General features: G+C 25.9%; 2 protein-coding genes across 3 annotated transcripts in view; one reads left to right on the forward strand and one right to left on the reverse strand.

Moving 5' to 3' along the window:
* Nucleotides 1–3,144: 3,144 nt before the first annotated feature.
* Sbds (SBDS ribosome maturation factor) lies at nucleotides 3,145–14,328 on the forward strand. The gene is made up of 5 exons (XM_016062846.4): nucleotides 3,145–3,483; nucleotides 6,609–6,738; nucleotides 9,012–9,212; nucleotides 12,528–12,689; nucleotides 14,105–14,328. Exons 1-5 carry the CDS (start codon nucleotides 3,356–3,358, stop codon nucleotides 14,231–14,233), a joined length of 750 nt encoding a protein of 249 aa, XP_015918332.1. The 5' UTR covers nucleotides 3,145–3,355; the 3' UTR covers nucleotides 14,234–14,328.
* Nucleotides 14,329–19,415: 5,087 nt separating this feature from the next.
* Nucleotides 19,416–24,378, reverse strand: part of Chc (clathrin heavy chain) — a 37,142-nt gene continuing 32,179 nt past the window's right edge. For both annotated transcript variants that reach the window (XM_087165851.1, XM_021148191.4), the window contains 4 exons: nucleotides 22,490–22,771; nucleotides 22,184–22,405; nucleotides 21,273–21,348; nucleotides 19,416–20,436 (listed from right to left, as the gene is read on the reverse strand). In XM_087165851.1, the coding sequence (XP_087021977.1) occupies nucleotides 20,333–20,436; nucleotides 21,273–21,348; nucleotides 22,184–22,405; nucleotides 22,490–22,771 (684 nt within the window). In that variant the 3' untranslated portion in view covers nucleotides 19,416–20,332. The remainder of the gene's footprint in view (nucleotides 20,437–21,272; nucleotides 21,349–22,183; nucleotides 22,406–22,489; nucleotides 22,772–24,378) is intronic.

The following is a 24,378-nucleotide window of genomic DNA, read 5'->3' on the forward strand; positions in this document are numbered from 1 at the left end:
TTTTTTGTTATAGCGCCGACATAATCGATAGTATCTGTTAACATAATTGTGTTTATTAGCGTTTTTTTTAAGGTCGTAATAAAACTAAGATAAAAAAAATTATATATTATTACATCCATAATTCTGTATTTTCATAACTTTCATTAAATGTATTTCGAGTAGTGAACTTCTTTACTTTCTCATCCACTAATTAAAATTAATAATTTCACAATAATCTCTAATCCTTAACAATGAAATGATTAATACAATAAAGTTTGTTTACTTAAAAGATTTTTAAAAAAATTTATTGTTCAGCAGAGACTTTGTTACTAATTCTATATTCATTGATTAAACTTAATGGTTCTGCTCGATAACCATTTACAATTTTTTTTAAATTTTATATAATTTTCAGTTATTATGTAATTCCTTAAATATTTTTCGACGTAGAGATTATTTAGCAATAATGCGAAAAGCTAAAATTTATAAATGTATAATATTTATAAATGTTTAAGAGAATTTTTAACAGCTATTTTGTACTAATTATTTTAGTTGAAATGTTCATTATACACAGTTTTATAAAAATAATCGTAAAATTCATTGAACGATTGAGTATTACATTTTAAAATGCAAGTAGAATTCAATAATGATTTCATTTTATAATTGTAAAACGGTAGATAAGTAACTTCGTCATAAAGTTTTACATGATACTTGAATATTATGCGATTGCTTTATAATGAAAGAACAACATTTTAAATTTCAAACTTTTTGTGGAAAAGAAAAAAAAACGAAATTTTTTTCCTGTCATCGGTTTTAGCGATTAGAGAGAGTTTTATCGTATAAATATTCAGTCAGTACTGTTCCATTTTAAATAAAAATGCATTTTGCTCCGGAAAAAAAATTACTTGAATTTGTCAATAGAAATTCCTTAATTATTGCAGCAAGAACTTTTAAATTTCTAATCAAACTTTCCTTTATTATAATTTTGTGCAAATAATTATTATTAATAATATAAATGACTATTAAAAGGAATTAATTGAGAATATCCAATTTTAATAAATTAACTGTTTACGCAATCAGATTAATAACTTTTTTCATAATTTACAAATGGAGAAAAAGTCTTTTACAGTTTTAAGGGAAAAATAAAGTTGAGATTAAATTTATAAAGTAAGCATAACTCGAAGGAGGTTGAAGTAAGGGCATTAAAATCAAAATTTCAAAAGAAAAAAAAATCACGTTTTAGTGTACAGTGAGCAGTAAACGAAAAATCTAAAACTAACTTTCGATCTAATGATCAGATGTTTACGTTCTAGGACTCAAACTTTAGATTTAGAATTTCCTTAATTCCCTACTACTATTGTAAGATATTTATTTTTCACCTAACTTGTAAAATTATAAAGTTTAGAATTCGTTACAAAATCACTCAGACGAAGAGATTGTGTTTTATTTAAATATTATTCAGAAAGAATTTTTCTAAAAGTATTTCATTTAAAGTTTTTATCAAACTTTTGTTTTTTATTTATCTATAGTAATTTAAAGTTAAGTTGATGATTTTTAAGTTGAAATGAATGCCGCCCTGCTTTGCATATTTCAAATATTATTTCTAAAGGAATGTATAACTTAAAATTAAACACCCTGGACTTACAATTGTAAATCAAACAATCACTACATTTATTTACTAAAAAACACTCTTATGACCTGATAATAAATTGATCTAAGTCTTAAATGTGAGTTTTATAACATATAATTTATATAAACTCAGCACATACATCTAACCTCTGTTGTCGCCAATGTCTCAATTTTAAAATATAGTTTTTCTTTTATAAATTTTCTGATATTTTCATATGAAGGATAGTATTAAGTTCGAGAATTAAAAATTTGTGCCCAAAAAAGTTGTTAAAAATTATAATTATTATTAATATTTGGCAGCAGGAAATTTTTAATTGAAGGTTGACATTTTTTTAATTATGTTATTTTTTTAATTATGTTATTTTTTAATTATGTTATTTTTTAATTAAGTTATTTTTTAATTATATTTTTAATTACCAAGCTCATATAACTGTATTTTGGAATCTATAAATTTATGTTACGTATGATAGTTGCAGAATAACCTGTAAGCAATATATGTAAATAAAATATATTTTTAAAATTGTGCATTTTCTATTAATTGCATTTATTATTCTTATATTAAAAAACTATCAAGTTATCTATGACCTCCATAATGAATGAAGTATTTACCGACTTTCATATATATTAAGGAATTAAATCAATTTTTCACAAAGTTTAAGATCTCATCTCATTGCAAAAAAAAGTTATTTAATAAAATTATGCAAACAAAATAATTTAATATATTTTTTTTTATAATGAATGCTTCTAGTGATGAAACAAACGCTTTCAAACTTTATTTTAAAAATATTGATTATTTCGTTTACAAGAAACTATTACTTTAAAGCGTGATAACATTTTTGAATACTCTATTTTTCTTCTAGTAAATAATATGTCTTTGTTAATTTCTAAAGAAAATAATCTTTATAAAAAAGTTTACATTATTCTTTTATAGAGAATATTGATTTAATAGAGAATATCACTAAAATGAAACAGGTTATCTTTTCTTACAATAAAAGCTAAATAGAATTAATTCTTCAAAATAGCGTTTCAATAAAACATAGTATTAAAATGTTACGTTATTTTTTGTGATTGGTTCAGTAATAAATTATTTCTTCTAAAAAAATTAAAAAATTGAATCTGTTATATCTAGATCGTTTTATAAAATATATCTTGTATAATATATCTTTTATAATTGAATCTGTTATAAACTAGATCGTTTTATAAAATATAAATTATAGCGTTTAATAAAATATGAATACAGTGTATTTGTAAAGTGATCCTGATAGTAAAAAGGTATTTTCTTTTTTTAATTCTCCTCTAAAGAGAATTAATGAGTTATTTTTATTCATCGTGGCTAGTCGAGGAGGGGGGGAGAAAAAGAATATCGAATTGCACTGTTTAGGTTAATGTAATTTCGTTCTCCCACCACATTTACGCGTAATCCATCGCCAATTCCACCTGCAATCGCCACGTTTATAATCTACGGTATGTTTTGTCATTACGCAGCCCGGAAGTCTTATGATGAATTTTAACCCTTAGCGCCATCTGTGTTTAGCTTTGCTCGGTCAACCATCCATCTAGTTTCAATTTTACGGGCTCTGACGCATTACAAAATTGTTGTGACCGTGAGTTTTTCTAGAAATAAACAAATTGCGTCATAAAAAATACCAAAGAGGAAAACACAAAATCAAGTTTGGAAGTTTTAATAATATTAAACTTCCAGTTATTCTTTTCATTTGTAATTTTGAACAATAATTTTTTTATAATCACTATGTCGATATTTACCCCAACGAACCAGATTAGGTTAACAAACGTTGCTGTTGTGCGTATGAAAAAAGGGGGTAAACGTTTTGAAATAGCATGTTACAAAAACAAAGTTATGTCGTGGAGAAATAAAGTGTATGTAATTTTCTTTCATTGATTCGTTAGTTTACTTTATAAGAATCTTACATATTAAAATATGTATACTATTACTTACACAGCAATTCTTAATCTTTACCTTAAGTTTTTGTTTAAATGATTTTTCATACTTAAATATGATATAATCAGTATTTTAAATCAGATTTTGTTATTGTAATTATACAAATAGAGTATATTGTTGTTTGACAACTTGCTAATAATCTGCCATAAAGCTTTAGAAAATAATAAGAATAACTGTTTAAAAATTTAATATCTTGAACTGTGGCTGCATTTCATTCATTGTACTTAGTGCTTAGCTTGACAATCAATTATGATGATTAATACTGATTTTGTGAAGACATTTTTCTTTTAAGAGGCTGTATCGTGAATACATTATACTTATAACTCTAAATAAAAACTTTTGGGTTTATTCATACAATTGCTATTTCTGAACAACAAATTCGTAATTTTAACTTAACTGGTAAAATAAAGACCGTAATTATGTACTTTCACAAAATAAAAAATTTGTTTTTAAGCATTTTCCCTGTAACTGTCAGATGCTTTCTTGTTAATTTTAAAACATTCTTCCAGGTTTAATAATTGATTATTTTGATTTAATTATATAATAATTGATTATTTGATTTAATATTGATTTAAGTAAGTAACAAGAATCATGTTAAACAGCCCTATTGTCTAAATGAATTATTAAGTGTGATGTTAATTTTTATTTAAAACTATTCACATTAGTAGTGGTGTATTACCATAGTAGTATTACCATTACTACTATTCACATTAGTAGTAATAGTAATTGATTATTTTTGTAAATAACAAGAATCATGTTAAACAGCCCTATTGTCTAAATGAATTATTAAGTGTGATGTTAATTTTTATTTAAAACTATTCACATTAGTAGTAGTGCACTTACCACAGTAGTTTTTTGTGTGGAATAAATTAGTTGTATAAAAATCAAGTGTCAAGGTGTATACATCCAAATTGCAAATAAAATGTTCAGTTGCTAAATTATATAAAGTATAATTAAGAAGTCGTTTTTCTCACTGACAAAATTTTTAGTTTTGTTTTATGTTATACATTCAGCAAAGATTTTAGTTGATTCTTACAAAAATTTAGATTTTTGCATTGTGTTGTTAAATTATAGTTTTTAGGTTAAATAAAGAAGAAAAAAAGTTGTTGGATTATACTTTAGTGATGTTATTTTAGATCATAATATCTAATATTATATGTACAAATGTATTGAAAGATTGTGGTATAAGCTTTAGTAGGTTAACAAGTTAATAAAATTATTTAAAATTCAATTAAAATAATTAAGGGAGTAATTCTCTGTAAATAGGCTAAAATGATGGATATCTCAGCTTTTTCTGTAAAAAAAAATGAATACGTTCTTTGTCCAGTATATAAGTCTGAAGTAATCTTTGAAATAACTATTTTTTTAATTAGTTTTTGGGCCTATGAAATCTTAAACCTTCACTCACAAAGTCTTCTGTCTTGTACCTACAAATTTGAAGGAAAAAAAAGTTTTTTTCCTCTGAAATACCTATATAATTTTCTAAATCAAATTTTATCTTATAATAAAATAAACATTGTAGTTTTGTTTCTATGTATTAAGTTAATTTTTTAGTTTTTAAATGGGTTTTTAATTTTGTAAAAAGGTTTGAACTCGTAAGTCCTATCTTTCCCCTACACTTTGAAGTGCAGAATGTTTTGCATCAAGGGCATTATTATTTGTATGTAAGCATTGCATATGTTTAAGAACATGCTCTTAGAAAAATGAAAATTAAATTTTAGTAAATTACGAGAAGTTCATCAACGTGTAAAAGGAAACTGTATTATCATATTGAATAGCTGTCAAGCTGATACTCTCATTTTTTATTTAAATTTATCAAGTTTATTTTCTAAAAATGTATTAATAATTGTTTCATTTCCTCTAATGGGGTAGTTAAAGAATATATCACATTATTTTGATTTTATTTATTTGTTATAAGAGAATAAACTTATTCCCATATTATGATTCCCTTACTGTGAGAAAACGACTATTTTGTGAGGAATTGTGATTCTAATGTTTTAAAAGGCTAGTTAAAAAAGTTTTATAAACTTACGTTTTTCTTGTCTAGTACCTTCTTCTTTGTACCTTATTACAAAAAATTAGAAATATTTGCCATAATTCTTTTTCTTGTCGCTATCTGAAAATAGCCTATTTCTAGAGAATGACCAAAGGGCTTGTTGATTACTAATAAATAGTAATAGTAAATACGTAACTACAAGGGCTTGTTGTAAATACGTAACTACAAATTTTTAAACTAACATTTGTGAGGCAAAGAAAATGCACAAAATATTATTTCATCAGGTGCTTAAAGGTGCTTATTTTCATTTTTTAATGCCCTTAAAGGTGCTTTTTTCATTGGGTGTTTTTAAAAAGGGTTCAATTTTCTTTTCTATACCATGTCAATTTTCGCCACGTATTATGCAGAGCGTGCTTTTCACATTGTTCTATTCTACATTTTCCCATTACATTCAACCAAAATCTATTTCGGCATCCTGTCAGTCCATAGTGTATGAAAGCGCCAATAATTTTACATATTTGATAAAATACTTGCAAGTCCACACGTGCTTCTATTGAGCTGAGTTCTGTGAGATTCTTACTCTCATGTGCAACTGTGCTGCATTTTGTTAGATATTCTAAATTTCAGGCTTCATTTTCACCGTCTAAAAAATAAGCAAAATTAGATGATTATTTACAAATTTTAATTTGTAGTTGTTTACCGTTTTTTAAATAATTATGGCTTGTCCGGAGCAGTTGGCATGTCTGGAAATACATAAAGAAAAAGAAATGATAAATTGAAAAAGTAAATAAAAAATGTCTTGCCTAATTGCAGTTTATAAAAGTTGATTTCGGTTTACGCAGCTTGATAAAAAAAAATTATAAAATAAAAACTTAGTGCCAAAAAATGTTTCCTTCCCATGGGTGGGATTTGAACACATTCAATTTTTATTGAAGTTTATCTCAGATAAACTATAATTGATTATTAAATTTCTACTATCAATTTTACAATCTGAACATTTAGTTGTTGGAATGTGTTTTGTGATATCTCTATAAAATGATGTTTCAGTGAAAAAGACATTGATGAAGTTCTGCAGACACACGTTGTTTTCACCAATGTTTCCAAAGGACAAGCAGCCAAAAAGGAGGATCTTATAAAGTGTTTTGGAAAGGACAATCAAACAGAAATTTGTGAAGAAGTATTTTATACGTATTTACTCTTTAAAAAAATATAGAAAACTATTTATTATAGTTACATAAAATTGATAATTTTCATTAAAAAAAATATTGATGCAAAATGGGAATAGAGTAAATTAGTACAATTCATCTCCATTTTGATAACAATTGTGAAAAATTCTGATTTATTAAAAACGAAAATTGAATTTGTATCTAAAATCATGTTTCAAGTTATTTTAAGCTTCAATCTCTTGTTTCTTTTTTTTTTTTAAATTTAAATCGTGCAGTTGTTAAAAGTACCATAAAATTTTCTTATTGATGGATGATGGATCTTTTTAATCATGGAAGATTTTATTTCCTATGTTTCTTTTAGTTTTAACATTTTCAGTTTGAACAAAACTGGCAAAAAATTTTGATAATTTTTTTTTTTTTTTTTTTTTTTTTCAAAATAAATTATGGGTTTTAAATAAAATTTATTACCAATTATTAAAGCATATTTTTAAGATATGCCATACATGCCTGTGTAAATGCCAATGGATTTCAAATATTATTGTATTATCAATTATTAACCCTTTCGCAACAGGAAACGCAAATGCTCTTATCACTGAGGCCGGCAGTCTCTCTCGCGAGTGTCTGTCCAAGCCCAGGTTTTTTTTTGCTGTTAAGCCTAAATCTATGGAATTACTGAAATATCAAAGCGTTGTTTAATAATACTCTGTAGAGTATTTAAATGGCATATGCTTTATATATATTTCTATAGATACTTTGTATACTTAAGTTATTTTTTGTTTAAATATATATTTTACACATTTTACTTTCATTATGCACTTATCATTTAATAACTTTTAACATTATATATCTGAAAACTAAATATATGACTTAAAATTCTTTTTTCGTATGAAAAATTTGAAAATACTAACATTCCACTAAAAACTGGACCGCAAATCGAAATACCCAACGATGTAGTAAAAAGAAAAAAAACCTCCCCTGCTTACTGTAAACAAATACCACGTGCAAATTTAAAGAGCCGCCATAAAGCATGCCATTCGGAAACATTCCTTTCTCCTTCATTCCTTCCACCTATAAACTACGTGTATGTGAGTCATACTACTCTCATTTTGAGTAGAAGGTCAAATCTAAATGTATCTGAAACCATATGGACATACATTGCCATCTTCTGGCAAAAATATTTTTTAAAACGTTCCAGGGCACTGGCTCTAATGGATGACGGCCGGGGGTGAGCAAGAAAACGCTGTCGTGTCGGCCGGAAAGTGGATGCGTTTCTTGCTGGCACATACAGGTGACAGTCAGCGCGAAAAGGTTAAAGCATATTTTTAAGATATACCATACATGCCAGTGTAAATGCGAATGGATTTTAAATATTATTGTATTATCACTTATTAATACATATTTTTACGATATACCATGTCATGCCAATGTATAACTCATATTTCAAAACCCCTAAAATCTGATGAAAATCAGACACTCGGCTAGATAGCCGGACATTCGTTGATCGTGAAATATCAATGCATTATAAACAATGTCTTGGATATGAATAACTTTGTATCAATTTACCCCTTTCAGAAACTAATTTTAATATGTTTTACATACAAGTAATTTTGAATTCTCTCTCATTATATTTTCTTACTTTCTTTGCATATAGAGGATTTCTTAGAAACAATACTTTAAATTACGTTCTGTAAAAAAAATTAAAAATAAGAAAATTTTTTTCAAGTGTATTTCAAAAATTATAATGAAAACTTTTGAAACATACCATAAAGCTAGGATATACTCTAACGTAACAAATATAATTTTTATTACGAAGTTATCAGAAAATAATTAATGAAAAATTAATATTTCAACAAAAGGAATGTGAATTGAGCAAGGCTAGTCTCAGGTTTTATAAGCCTAGGAGTGAAATTTATTTGGGCCCCTTACCCTGAGCACAAAATGTCTTGTTTTCAAATTTTATAAAATTTTTGAAAACCCTTTATTTAAAATTGTAGTTATGTAGATGTAATGGAATTCTCTACAATTTCTTTTAACTAGAAAAAAAAATTAAAAATTACTGCATTTTTTGAAGGAAATTCGATTGGGCTCTGAGCAGTCTCAGACACTTAGACAATTGTCTCTGTCTTCCTTTTGAACACTGCTTCAAAATTTATATATCTAATGTTGTATACAAGGAGTTATTTATATGCAAAGAAAATATTTACTGATATTTTTAGTAACTATTTAATTTATAAATGTATTATTTTAATCTGCATTTTCTACAAAACTACATTCTATTTTGTAGATATTAGCTAAAGGTGAACTTCAAATTTCTGAAAAAGAAAGATCAGTCCAACTAGAGTCCATGTTTAAAGATGTTGCGACTATAGTTGCTGATAAATGTATTAATCCAGACACAAAAAGGCCTTATCCTATGAGTATAATTGAGAAATCTATGAAAGAAATTCATATATCCTTGAAACCCAACAAAAACTCAAAACAACAGGTATAATTAAAATTAATTTCTTTGAACTAAATCAGTAATTTTTTTGACTCTCACTTCATTTAATATATATATATATATAAATGCAATATGCAACTGTAACTCAGAGAAACACTTTTAAATTTCATGATTTGCAATTATGTGTTTACTACTGAAGAATGAATGAATTATTCATTCTATTTCATACAGCACAATATATAGCAGAAGTGAGTTTTTAAGGAATTTATGTTTTTTTATTACTTATTAAATTGGTTTTAAATTATTATTAAACTTATACTTTTAAATTTTTTTTAAAAATTAATATCAATTTTACAAAATGCAAACTCAAAAAAGTTTTAACAAATAATTAGCAAATTAAACGCAAAAAATCAAACTGATAATAAATTATAAATTTATATTCATTTTTTAAGTTTATATATTTGGAACTATAAAAATAGTTTTTTAATTATATTTTTAAACATAGTTACATAAAAAACTGATTCCCTAACATTTTACTGTATGAAATTCGTTTCATTTTTTACTTGATTTTTTACTTTTTTACTTCATTTTTTACTTACATACTTAGATAATAACATTCATTAATGCTTAAAAATGTAACATATGTTAGCTGTTACAGCAAACTGCTTAGTTACTCTCACTACCATATATCTTGATGTATATTTTCCTCAATGTATATTTGATTTTCCAAACCCCCTAACTATTTCCGAAAATCAAGTGGTCAAGTTATACACTGGTGATATATTTTTTAATTTAAAAAAATTTGTAGGCATAATAATTTTTTTAATATTTTTTTATTTTAGTCATATTTTGTTTTTTCCACGTTTGATACGCCTGACATGCCAGAAATTTGCTATATCATAATCAAATATAGTAGGTCGAATTATAAACTGAGATATACAGTTCTTATTACATGGTTTGGCATTTTGGTAATATAGTGAAACCTGTCAAATTGACCTTCACTATCAAAAACCCAATTAATGTTATGTAAAAAAAGAAAAAAAAAAAACATTTTAAAAGATAATCCTCTGAAGTCAAATTATTGTAGGTCTAAACTGTTAGTAAATGCTGATCTAAACATTTCATATGTTGACCAACTAAAAAATAACTTAAGAAATTTTCTGCGATTTTATGTTAGGAATTAGAATTTCACTAAATTGGTAAAATAGTATTAAGAGTTAACCTAATGAAAGAAAAACATTAATGTATAGATATAATATTCTTATGTATGTAAGAATAACATATTAAAAATGACTCAACTATTATGCAAGTTGATCATCGGTCTTAGTTGACCACGTCCATTTAAGCAATGCACTCTAGCCAGTCCAGTAACACAGGTTTAACTGTATAACATTTGAATTAATGAAAAGAGAAAGAAATTTCAAGTGCAACTGTATTGGATTTTCATCTACATTTGATAATATTAAGTAGACCTTTAAGAATTGTAAAACATTTAAGGAAGTCTACTGGAGATTAAACTCTGTATTCAAATGTATACTGTCACTACATAATTAGCTAACCTTCAGTTTGATTGGTGCTTCCTTGCACATGTTTTTTTACAATGAATTCACGTTTGATCTTTTAACAATTTTATTGATACTTTTGCGGATAAATTTTAATTACCTGTCTCTTGAAAGTTTTTTTTTTAACTACACCTAGTATTATTTATTTCTCAGATTTTTATAAGATTCTCCTTATGGATTTCTTCATTTATTTTTAACAGATAGTAATAACTTGATATATTTACAATTTAACAGCGTGTATAGAGCTTCAACTAATTATATCCTCTAAAACTTGAGTTTTTTTTTCACTATGTAAGTGAGATGTTAAGATAGTTTTAAAAAAGGGAAGAAATCAGATTGAAATGAAGTTAGAGGGATTTTTTAGCTAATTCATAATCTTTTTTTTTTACAGTATTGTCTGAAATTTAAATAAACAGAAACATAATTTTTAAATCAATTATTGAAGAACTTCAAAAATCTTTGTTTTTTCTCTTGCTTATTCGTATTTATTTTTTGAAGCTTACATTGCCTGCAGAGTCTTTGGAAGTTTATAGATTAGTTTATTAGATACCCTTTCTTTTAAATCATTATCTGCTTCAGGAATTTAATACCTGTGTATTTCTCATATGCTCTCGCAGTCATACTCATATTATGAAAGATTTTTTATTTTATTTTTTAATACTTACAAATTGCTTTTCAATTAAAAAGAAAAAGAAAGTTTAATTAGAAATATATACATAATATATTTTTTATATTTCATCCAGCATTGTTGTCTTGTCTCTGCATTTTGTTGTCCATCTATTCAGCAAAATTTAGTTTTAAAAACAAATTAACTTTTAGTACAAATTTAAATAATGTCGCTAAGCTTTAACAAATTATTTGGTTAAAAATTCACACAAAATTGTATTTCATTTCATTTATAATATTTAGAAATCCAGGGAAAGATTTAAAACACTGACATGCTTATGGAACATTCCATATTTTTATCAATATCATTTTTGGCAATTAATAACCCTTGCTTCATAACAAATGTAAATAAATATTTAAAATAACAAAATACATCTTGTTTTGTTAAGTAATTTCGAACATAAAAACTTATAATGAACTACATAAAAGGCTATTCCAAAATTCAAAACTTAAATTAACTTTAAAATATAAAGATGTGTGCGTTTTTAAATACCATATTATAAATTTTTAGAGGGGAAAATATTATATTCAATAAAATATTTATTGTTTTGTAAAATATAAATATATTTTTTTTTATCTATTTCCAGTAGAAACTGGCAATATTAATATCTTACTATAATATAAAAATAAAAAAAATTCTATAAAATAACTTTTTCCCATTTGCCTTTGATCATGCAAACATTGTCACTAATAACCTCGAATTTTTCAACCATTTAAAAAATCTTAAATGTGTAGTTACATTTTTTTAATAAACATATATCCCATTCTGTTGTTATTTTGATAACATTTTTTAGAAATTCGAATAATTTATTTTTATAAATTAGAGAATCAAATTGTGTAAAATACAGACATTTATCTGTTTAATAAAAAAACAAAAGTTTGACTTTTAAAAGCAAATTGGTTCAAAAATAAACTAAGTATACTTTCTTGAAAAAATGTTCAAATTCTCTATTGAATTAAAGCAGAAGAATTATTTTTTTGATGCTCTGTAATTAGTTTTAAATTTTATATTTTACAATAACATTTTTGGCTTTGAAATTTCATCATGTTTGATTCTGTAGTTTTCTATTATATATTACCCTGTATTTTCATGTTAAAGATTTGTGACCCAATATTAATGTTAATTTTTAAGGCTTTAGAAGTTATTAAGAAATTGGAAGATGTGATGCCTATAGCACGATCGCAGATGAAATTACGAGTTTCAATACCTGGTGGGAAAAGCTACAGAAATAAATTGAAGGACCTAGCTGCATCTGTAGAATCTCAAAATACGGATGATGGTAACTTACAGATGGTGAGTGGTTTACATATTCAATAGGTGAATGTGCATTAGAAGAGGAAGGGGAAAACTAAAGGATCGGATCTCCGGCATCAGATAATCTAAGTTCTACTGTACATCCTTTATAAAACCTTTTATTTACATACATTTCATTCAATTCATTATATATATTTCAATGATGCTTGGAAATGAAATTACATTAGAAACAAATAATGCATCAAATTTTCCCATATACACAATTATTTGGAAGCTCAAAGGTTCTAAGCCCTTTATTCTAATTTCAAATCATAAAATTTATATAAACCAAAGAATTAAGTTCAGAAAATGAAGAGAAAAAAAGATCTCCGTTGATAAAATAAAACTTCTCTCTTACGTAAAATGAAGTAAAGTATAATAAAAACAAACAAAAATATAATTCAGTTCTTTCTTTTTTATGCAAGAAAAAAATTTCATTAAGAAATTTGTTAACATGTTTGTTTCAATGTTAATTTTTACAACTGCTCACTCACTTGATATTTCTATTCTTTCTTGCCAACATTGGAAAAAAAATTATTTTTTTAACTATCTACACATTAGTGGTTATTTAAATTAGATCATTCATTAAACATTTGTAATAGTGAATTTAGAATTTTAAGTCACAACTGGCTAAGTGATAATCCTAGTGTACCGCTTAGTATTTCAATTCATATATTGATAAATAGTTAGAGTTTCCATTTTCTAACAAACTATACTTTCATTGCATTAAATAGGATTGTTTTAGAATTGCATAAATTATAAAATTGTCTTATCGAATTTTCTGAAACCGTGAATTATGTTTTAATAGAAAAGTCATTTTTATTTTAATTTTCTTAGCTATATTCTTTTAAAATACTATCTTCAAAAAAATTCTAGATGTTCTTTAGTAAAGAAAAGTATCTATTGTTTTGAATTTTTTCAAGCATGATTACTAAAATTACTTTATTATGGTTACCATGTATTATATTTTGAAATTATCTAGTTCGAATATTGGAAGTTATTCAGAATATTGAAAAATGGTTGCTATTTTACTGAATTTTTTCTGTGCCATGATTTCTCAAGCTTTATGACCATATAAAGTTGTTCATCTAGCTGTGGTATTATTACGTATGAAGGCTTGTGGGACAATATTTTACAAACGATTCTTACTTCAATTTTTAAGGTGTTTCTAGAATTTCCACTAGAAAATGGCGCAACGCATAGAAACATTTTACAACCATGTTTTTTTTTTTCCACACCAAAAATGCTTTTGTGAGTGGAAGCAATTTTTAAATGTGGCTTATCATTTTGTTGCTCCAAGCTCTTAATATTAGAACTATACTAGCACCAAAAAGAAGATATTTTAATTGTTACATAATGACTTATCAAGCTTAGATTTATTTTTGTTCTTTATCAAAAGAAGTTTTTTTCTTTAGGTGATTCTTATTGATCCAGGAAATTTTCGTAAAGTAGATGAAATTGTTACTAGTGAAACTAAGGGAAAAGGCCAACTAGAAGTAATCAGCTTAAAAGAAATGCAAGAAGGTGATGAAGCCTTGGAATAATTGTCTCATACTGCCTGTTGATGTTATTTATTTTTTTGTTTAATAATCTAATTTTAACATATATTTTATGTAAATAAAAATTGATTTTAATTGCATTTAAGTTATTGCACCAATAGTCTTAGTTTCTTTTGTGTTACTTACAGGAACATTTTTAGCATTACTATGTTACGAAATATCTAATGGAAATTATTAATTATACAAATTAATGAGTACAGAACAGGTCATATCTATACAAACGATCACGATGAAATAATTATGTAACAGCAACATTTTTCTATGCAAAAAGAGATTTCTGGAATATATTCTTTTTAAAATTTACATGATTGCTAACTATTGTTTATGTTAGCCAGTGCGCACAGTAGTGCATTCCGTTCGAACAAGGCAACGATTTCGTTTAGTTATTTGTTGATTTGGCATGGTTGAAGTTCTGTTTTTATATATTTCCATACCATTCGGTTCAGACAAGGCGATGACTTTGTTTAGTTATTCCAGTTTCCCCTTCATGTTCTGTGCTTGCTTTTGAATATAACTTCTAGTCATGGGGTGGGGAGAAGCAACTTAAATTATCTAAACAACTGCCCACTTTTCCCATCTTTTTTTAAAAAGCGCTTGATGATAAAAGTACATCAATGCAGAAAGACTAGATAACAATTTTCATTATAATGTCCAATGGCACCATTCAAAATCTTGATCCATCAGAATCAATCAACTTATGATGGAAAGTTTCATGTAGAAAGAGAGTTTTTTAACTATTTCAAAAATTTAATGTATACATTAAATGTATTTTGTCTAGCTAAATATTTTAAATGAATCATTAAAGCCAATATGATGAACTAAATTTTGTCACATATTTATATTTTTATTATAAAAAAAATTTGTAAAAAGTGGCTATTTAATGAAAGCGACCTATCAATATCAGCCACTGACTCTAAATTTCCAGGTCTAGTGTCCATGATGTCGGTAAATTCACAGTTTATATAAATCAGTTTTTCCTAAATATGTCTCGAAATAATTCTAAGATATGTTTCTTTAAATGAAAATTAGTAATAGATAATTTCAGTAATGTTATGGAGTGTATTTATCACCTCCGTAAAAATCAGATGAATTGATTGTTTTATAGACTTATTTTCAGAAATTTTATCATAGAAGAAAAACAAATATGGAATGAAGTTGCATGTACTACTCAAAGGAAGCAAATTTTTACCAGCATGTTACATGCAACTAATGGGAAAGACCACAAAGAAAAAAAATGGTGCAAAATTTAATGCCAATGTTCATGGATAATTTTTATTACAACTATTTAGCTGCCAATTTATTATTGGTGCATAGTTTCAAAAAAGGCAAATATGTATCAATGTATTACAATGTCGTAAGGATGTCTGTGTAGAGAAATGGAATGGCAAAATTGAGATTAATTGTTTACTGAATTTCCATAATGAATAGCAAGTGACCATCAGATGCAGCGCTGCGGCAATAAAATCATAAATTCCAACAATTGCTCAGTGTATAAAATATTTTGTACATCCGTAACAATGAGTCTGATGAATGCTCTAGTATTTTAAATAATATTCTAAATGGAAGAACAGATAACAGGTAAAAATTAATGAATGCTATTTGCTAGAAATAACAGACACACACAAGTTAATAAATCAAAAAGTGCATTGTCTTTGCTGAAACGTCCAGAAATTGTTTTAAAAAAAAGAAAAACCATTGAATGTAAAAAAAGTCCAGGTTCTCCATTTTTTTTTAGTCTACATTTATTTAGAATTGCACAAGTGCACTGCTAAATTATTTCTTTCAATAAGTGATATAAAATTTAGAATAAGTTCAGTAATTATACAAGTCTTTTTGTGATAGTGTAATATGCAATAACGAAACCAAGACTAGTTAATTCCCTATAAATGCAGATTTTTGATATATATTTTTTTCTATTTGTAAGTTATTTTAAAAAATTCTAAGTAATTATAAAAGACTAATAATTAAAGGTATAATTGTTATTTTATTAGTAAAACATAACTTATTTGACCGAATGACATGCTACGCAATGACCATATGGGCAATAATTGCATTATGTATGGCCAATCACGCTAAATTGAGAGACATTACGAATACATAAATCCTAACATAATATAAAAGTATACAGAGAAGATTGTGCTCCAGAAAAAATTCCGGATTTTTCGCTAACCGCAATCCGGAAATCCAAGGTTCAGAAGTTTAAAGAAATCACCAATCGCATTTATGTATAAAAACTCTTGTGTAGTTTATTTAAAAATATTCGAACTAGAATTTATACTTGGCTTCTCTTTCATTTGGAAATATTTTTTCTGTTAGATTAATAAATGTGATTAGAGATAAATGTAAACTTATACATAATTATTCATTTAAATTAGGCTGTACATAAATTTAGAATTTCAGGTTTCGAAAATATCAATGATTTAAATTTATAAAGACATCACTTTTTCGAAATGCATCATTAATGATTTTACTCAAAAAATTTTCAAGATTTTGAGTTGGGCTCACTATTACCTCTGAGTATATAAATATATTTTTAGCATTATAAAAACTAAATAAAAAAAATAAGCCACCACACAAAATTCCAGTTTTCAGCTTTAATATTTTTTTTACCAATTTTACTTAGGTTTCCGCCTGCTGCATGACTAAAAATGTCACCTGAAACAAAATTCTGAAATAAACTATTTCATCTAGAGGCAAATTTTAAATATCCGTACAACTTATAGAAACAATGTATAATCAATGAGATTTCATCTACTAACAGGGCAGCCTCGAGAACTCCTGCCTGCCAAATTTGATTTTATTATAGTGCTAATTTTGTATTTTTAGTATATATATAAATAAACAGATTCTTTCAATTTATATGTTGTAGACATTTAAAAAAATTACTTTATTAAGTTTTAAAATTAACTTGTTCTTGTACATATAGCTTTAAATAAATTTTTACTTTATTGTACATTACTTCTCTTCCAGCCTAGTGGCACACAAAGCATTCTGTTTATTGAACATTATAATAGCAATAATTAATAACATAAGTGTCCTATTAAATAATTTCCTCATTCTAATTAAACGTTGAACAATCCTTTATTCCAATTTTACTTATTACTTGGTCTGAAAAATAATTTTGGCACACTTTAATTCTTACTTATTCGCATCAAAAAACCGATGTCTGGACTCAAACCTGGGTTACGCTCAGTAAGAGGCAAAGGCTTTTATCCCCTCTAATAAAGTCTTTTATACACTATCACTTATTCTCATTGCATTCAGGAAAAAGTACTGTAATGCTAGAGAGAAAAAAAAATTACGTGGCCTATCATTCTTTATGACTACATGTTACAAAACTACTAATTATAATTCAAATATGAACCGATTCCTGAAAAATAAAAGAACATTAATCTCAAACTTCAAAATGTCCACTGAACTGAAAACTTAACTTCCTAGTGTTTGTTCAAATTATTATATTTATAATTCTATTTATTACGACAAGCATGAGAAAATTTTTAATATGAAAATTCAAACTTTTCTAACAATTTTTAAAAATATGCTGTCTACTTTCATTATTCATTTTTAGTCCATCCCAAATTCTTTAGATAGCTATTTGTCAAACTTATGCAACAATTTTTCTGACCATTTGGTTCAGAGTACTATATTTATGATTAATTTTTGGGTAAATACTTTTATCCAGTGTCAATAAGTTTAGTTATAAAATAAAGAAATAAAATTAAGTTCATGAAAAAGTAAGAGGATCAGTAACTAGCAATATCAAAACTGGAATTACATTTATAATCATCCATTGCACTGTAATTTGGTCACCATTGCTCTAGAAAGAAAAAAAAAATTGTCCTTGCTTTACTTTCCATTACATATACCAAGGATCATTTAGTAATTTAATTCTCTAGTCTTCTTTCAAACTTTCTTCACCTTATTATGCACTTGAAAAAATTCCAGTTTAGGTATTGCTATAAATTACTGATAATGAATAAAAAAAGGTTTTGTACAAAACAAAGACAAAAATTTTCTGCATAATTTAAAATACAGTGAGTAATAAGAAAGTTGTAAGTTAGAAATAACGTAATAAGTAGCTTTCGAAACGATGTTTATTTTCTAAATACATCTTCGCTAATTTAAACATATCCCTTAAACATGTGTGTCACTCTTCAGCCCTGAGGATTGAAATCAGTCTTGAGAAAAGATCAATGGATTCTGTTCCATCTTCCAATGAATATTTCCAATTTGTTTTTTAAATTAAGTTTCGAAAAAAAAATTCATCTTAAAAAAATAATTCTTTTCTGATAAAAAAAACAAGATTAATACTGTTTATGAGAACATTAGTTTCCATAATTATTGCAAAATGATCAAGTAATGATGTTACACCACAATGAAAAAATAGGTTTGGCTGAACTTCTACATCTGCTTGAACAAATTTTGTATTATTGAATCTAAATCTGATAGAGTTATTCTTTTCCAGACTTTTTAAAAGCAAAGTTAAAATAAGATTTTTTTTTATTTTTAAAAAAAGTTAAATTTATAGATCTAAAAAAAAATTCTTAATGATGAAGTGAAAAAAGCAAAGATAAATGGCACCAAGAAAAAGTTTGTCATGCAACCCTGCAACTGATGTAAAATGATATTTGAGGTCAGTTATTTCTGTTTTGTTTGCTGTAAAAAAAAATCACTTAATAAAAAGAGAAATAAATTTCCTTCACGAAAACAACAATACATATCATTGAAATAACATGTGGGCCATTTTGATGGAAAGTGAGCTGTAAATTTCTAAAAAAACTCTAATTAACGCTAGCCAGATTAAATCTGTCAAAAAATAAGTTCAGTTTAAAAATTTCTTCTAAGAAGCTCAAAGTGTAAACACAGGTCAAGTATCAAAACTATCACCTTCAAAAGAAAAATAAATTCCTTTTCTATTCTAAACTCCATAGATTTTTTTTCTTAATTAAAAAAAAGTTCTTTGAAAGTTGGCTGGAACAAAATTAAGATCTAGCAAAGTCTATATTGGAAGTATGAAAAAATTCAACTCTAGATCTTTTAGTAAGTGAAATATATATATTTCAATGATTTCTTCTTAAAATTGCTTTGTAAGACAAGGATGCAAAATATAAATATTGAACCACTAACAACAAAACGCAATAACCATTTAATAACAAACATCTAACACTTTGTTTAGTTAAATTTATTTTCTTTTTCCAGTGAAACACTTCAGGCGGAATGCATTAACCAAATACTTACAACATTGCATATCAGAAGTCAAGTCTATTTCAGCTACAGAAGTCAGGAAGTTAAAATAATAGACTTCCTGTAAACGCACACATTGAGTGGCATAGTTAGTATTCAGACGTGAAAATGATACACCTCTTATTATACATTCATCTACACTGTAGCAAACTTAGTTGTAATTTAATTTGATTTAGACAAGGTCAATAGAAATCTTGCGCTTGAAAGAATATACATACAGTGAGATTTTAAATATATATTTATCAGTTAACTAAAACAAAGTTAACTCATATACAAGGGTCACAATTTACAAAATAATAAGAATTTAAAGCAAATATCAACAGCACATACAATTCTAACAAGAGTAAATATTTTAGAAAGTTACATTCGCTACCTTATACAGAAAACAGAGTTAAACTTTAAAAGAACAAGGTTTAAGTTTCAGATAAACAAGTATTTTAACAAATAAAAAAAAATTTTAAACTTTGGTTGGGAACACACAATAAATATAACTTTGAATAAATGTACAATAATAAAAGTAAAGAGGTACCCAAAACCAATTTTAAATTTTATAAAATAACTCAAGGAGTCAATGGATCAATTAAAATTTTTAAGTGCAGTGATAGAACACCTTTAACAAATTTTACATTTATGAAAGGAAAAACAATGATCTATTGACAAGATGACGAAATGTTAGATTTACAATAATAGTTCATATAATCTATTTCACCATATCCTTTTCAGTTTCATATACACAACAAGTTGCAAACATTTAAATAGTTCTATTTCTTCCAGTGATGGCCCGGTACCTGCAGGCAGATTATCTCCACTAAATAAACAAAACATACTAATATTTGTATCCTACATTCCATAACTTTGATAGCCTGGCATGGGTGGTGCATAAGCTTGATACCCTGCACCAATCATTCCTGGTCCAGCAGTCAGCATAAGTTGCGGTTCCGGGGCTGAAAACAAGGAATAGAGCTTTAAAGTATAAATTTTTTCAAATCTAATGCTTAGTTCTTCAACTTATATTGCGAAAACTGAAACAAATTTAGAGTTTGGGTTAACTTTGCATGGTATTTTCATGGGAAATTTTTTTACAGCCCTTCTTAGCAACAATTGTTTTAATCCTTCCTAAATATTTAGCAATGTAGATATATGCATATAAAACCTGTTATTATTCCTTGAAATCTTACAATAAATTAATGAAAAACTCTGGATATCTTATGATGGAAAATTACAAAACATTAATACTAAACTGTATGTCAATACCCAGCTTGTGACTGACTAAAATATGATTTTTTTTATATGAATATGAAAACATATTTTTAATGCCTTATTGTAGCAAAATATTTCATTTCATAATGATAAAATTTATTTTCTTCATTTTCTCATTTATTCATTATATTTTATTTTTCATTACTCATTGCACTCATTTTAAGACTATTAGGATTTTTTCCCCCGCCAAGAAACAGTTAATGCAATGCATATAAATATGAATCAAAACAAACAATTTTTTAATGACATGTAAGAGTATAAGAAAGAAGCACATTTCAAATATAAATTAACGAGCAAATGATGACAACATTTAAGTGTGTTTATATGCAATTACTGTTATCTAATGATAATCACAAGCATAAAATTAAATAGCACTGAAACAAATTTGCATTCCGATATTTTTAAAATTTTAAGTTAAATTTTTTTATCTGAATAGAAAGATCAAAAAATCTACAAAAAATGTTTAAAGAATAATTTAACAACTAAACATTGAAAACTTATAGCTTAAATATTTTTTTACCATAAACGATAGGCTTGGCTTCATTTTGCGCAGACTCTTCTAATCTCTGAGTTTCCAATTCTTCTAATTTATCTACCTGTAAATAAAATATATTAAGTCTTAAGAAGATTTATTTTTTAAGCTATTAAACTCAAGCATGTCACAAAATCCCTTCAGCTAAGTAATTTCAAAACAATTAAAATGTATTAAAAATTAAATTTATCAAGAAGTCTTTTATACATTTTTGTAAAAATTTCTTACATAGAAAATTGATTACAAACCCTTTTAAATATTTCCATGGTGTTACTTAAGACACTACAAATAGAGTAAAATTTTAGCAATAAAGTTTATTACACCATATTTAACCCTGTTACGCAGATGGAACCCTCCCCTGTATCACTTTTATATATTTTTTAGATTAATTTCAATCAAGAATATATTTCACAATTTTTAAATCATAAACAGTCTTAACATAATAGTAAATTAAAAACATCTTAAAAATTATTAGAATTATTAACACAAAAAAGTAGTTTAAGAAAAAAAACTTTCTCATTCATATTGAAAAATTTATCAATAATTGATTTTGTATATTAAAGAAATTTCAATGATGAATAACTGTTTCTCTTAGATCTAAATAACAGCAAATTAAAAAAATTTTTTGGAAGTGAGCCTCGTTTGTAAGATTTTACCTTTAATGCAAAAAGACATTAGTGTTTCATACTGCATTTCATAACCATAAATTAATAAAGAACTAAATATAATATATTTTCACTTATTTTGGCCTAAAGCAATACAAAATAATGAAAAATATATTTAATAAAAATTCTCAGTCAGAGGAAAAGAAATTTTTTTTTTTTTTAGTTTTTAAAATTCTACAAAAAAAAACATTTTGGCATGCAATTTATAATTTTGTATACATTTTCAACTCTTACTTTAGAAATATATTCCCTCATGACTTGTATCAGGTATGGCATAGCAAAGTCAGTGATGTTATGTCGCCAAGACAATTCCAAAATAACATCAGGATGCAAAAGGTCATAGCATTGAAACAAACAAGCTGAAAAACATTCAAAATTCTTCTCATCCAAAAACCAGGAGAGGAGCTCTTCTGCAACTTCAGCCATTTTTGATTCAGCTGCATATTCCATCGCATCCTTTAAAGATCATTTAAAAATTAACTTTATTGCACTAAATTTGAGAAATAAAACAAGTCTATAAAATATACATAAATTTATAACCTTGAATAGGCGATCCTTTTTACAAAGTTCAACAGATTGTTTCCAGCGATTATTCCCTTTGTACAGATAAGCAGCTATTCGCCTAAATTCTATCAGCTCGTGTTTCTCTAATCGCTGAGCTAATGCAATGTTGTCAAAATTGTCGAAGGCATCAATTGAAGTACGAAGTCCCTGGAAATCCTCTTCCTCAATGAGTAATCCGTTCAATGCTTCATTAATGGCTTTGTTATTAAGACTTTGAACTGATCGAAGATACGGTTTAATGAGAGGGAGGTGATTGACCTAAAACACAAACACTCAAATTGTTTAAAATAAATGAAAAAAATTTACAATTCATAAAATATATATATATAAAAAATAGAAGATTTAACTTTCATAGATCTAAATTTATTTTACTAAGATGCAATATCATAGCTTGAAAAAGCTATTAGTTTCAGGTTTCAAAGCTCAATTTGAAACATATGGTTTAAATAGTTTACTTAAGAGAGCAGTATCAAGTTTGAGTCCATAAAATAAATGTTAATTTACTTTTTGATTTACTTGATTTAAGTGAAATAAATTTTGCACATAATTATAAAGCACATTTATCCAAGGATAATTCTGAGCACAAAATACAATTTTAAAACTTCAATGCCTACAATTATTTAATAATAAAAAAAATTAGGAACCATAAGATAAATTTTTTTCATTTAGTTTTAAGCTATGTTATTTCAATAATGAAGGGAAAAAAAACTGAAATTCAGGCGAAAGATCTTAAAATTCTAGAAAAATAAACTTGCTTTAAAACTTCCAACATATTTTATTCAAATTTATGCATTTTACAAAAATTTCTTGAATATTAAATAAAAAAATAATTTTAAAAAAAATTTAACACAATATTATCTTTAAATAAGTAATATAACAGCATAAAATTTTCGTTTTGTTCAAAGAAATTCAAGATTGTCAAAATTTAAAAAATAAATAGAAATTAACAAAGGTATTCAAATTTTTCACCATAGTTGCAACTTAACTAATGGGGCAATGCATTACTGATTGTGGGTTCCTCTATACTTAAGGTCATAAAATCTGAATCTCCTGCTCATGAAAAATTAAGTACGTTCCTTCAAAGGAAGTACATTTTTCAAATAATTTCATATTGTTTTATTTATTATTATTATTATATCTACCCCTCAAACAATATGAAAATTCAATAATTACCTCAAAATTCTTACAGCTTTACATTGGTGCAGAGAATATAATACTGAGAATCAATGAAATTATATGAAGCTTATTTCTTAACTCAAAAATGTTTTTGTTTTCTCCAAATTTTAGAATTTAAAATTAATTAGTTCATATATATTGATATTAAATACATAAATTACACATTACACAATAGTTCAATATATATTAAATATAAATTACAAAACAGAAGCTGACCTCAGACTTTTTTTAGAAGAAAAAAGTTAACTGAACATGAGAAAAATTATAGTTTATAAGCAAACTATAAAATGGATTTGCCTTCACATGACATGAAACACTTAATATAAAGAATCTAAGAAAATCATAATTAGGAAATCAATAAATAACTAATTCCTTTTAGTTTAATATTTTAATTCAATGATGCAAAAAAATTTTATAGCAAAACATGCACACTATTGTTTAGTTATAAAAATTCATATGATGGCAAAGTGTCGACCAATCATTTCTGTAAAATGCAACAATCAGAAATTAAAAATATTAGATGAGACCATGTAAAAGCTTCATTTAAATTGAAAGATGACAAACATGAAAAATTATAAATAAAATTTAAGGAAATAAAAAGCATTATCAGCATTTCTGATAATTATTTTTGTAACAAACATCCTTTAACTGTCAAGTAAAATTCTTTAAACCATTAAAATATGTTACTA

The sequence above is a fragment of the Parasteatoda tepidariorum genome, chromosome 6 (genome assembly GCF_982258835.1).
Source record: "Parasteatoda tepidariorum strain Cologne lab strain chromosome 6, Ptep-v5.0, whole genome shotgun sequence".
NCBI lineage: Eukaryota > Metazoa > Arthropoda > Arachnida > Araneae > Theridiidae > Parasteatoda > Parasteatoda tepidariorum.

What these genes read in the sequence shown, in the direction of transcription:
- Sbds (XM_016062846.4), top strand. Translation starts at nt 3,356, where the DNA reads ATGTCGATATTTACCCCAACGAACCAGATTAGGTTAACAAACGTTGCT. An exon ending in AAACAGAAATTTGTGAAGAA is followed by an intron (nt 6,739 to 9,011) that starts GTATTTTATACG and finishes TCTATTTTGTAG; the next exon opens with ATATTAGCTAAAGGTGAACT. An exon ending in ACAAAAACTCAAAACAACAG is followed by an intron (nt 9,213 to 12,527) that starts GTATAATTAAAA and finishes TTAATTTTTAAG; the next exon opens with GCTTTAGAAGTTATTAAGAA.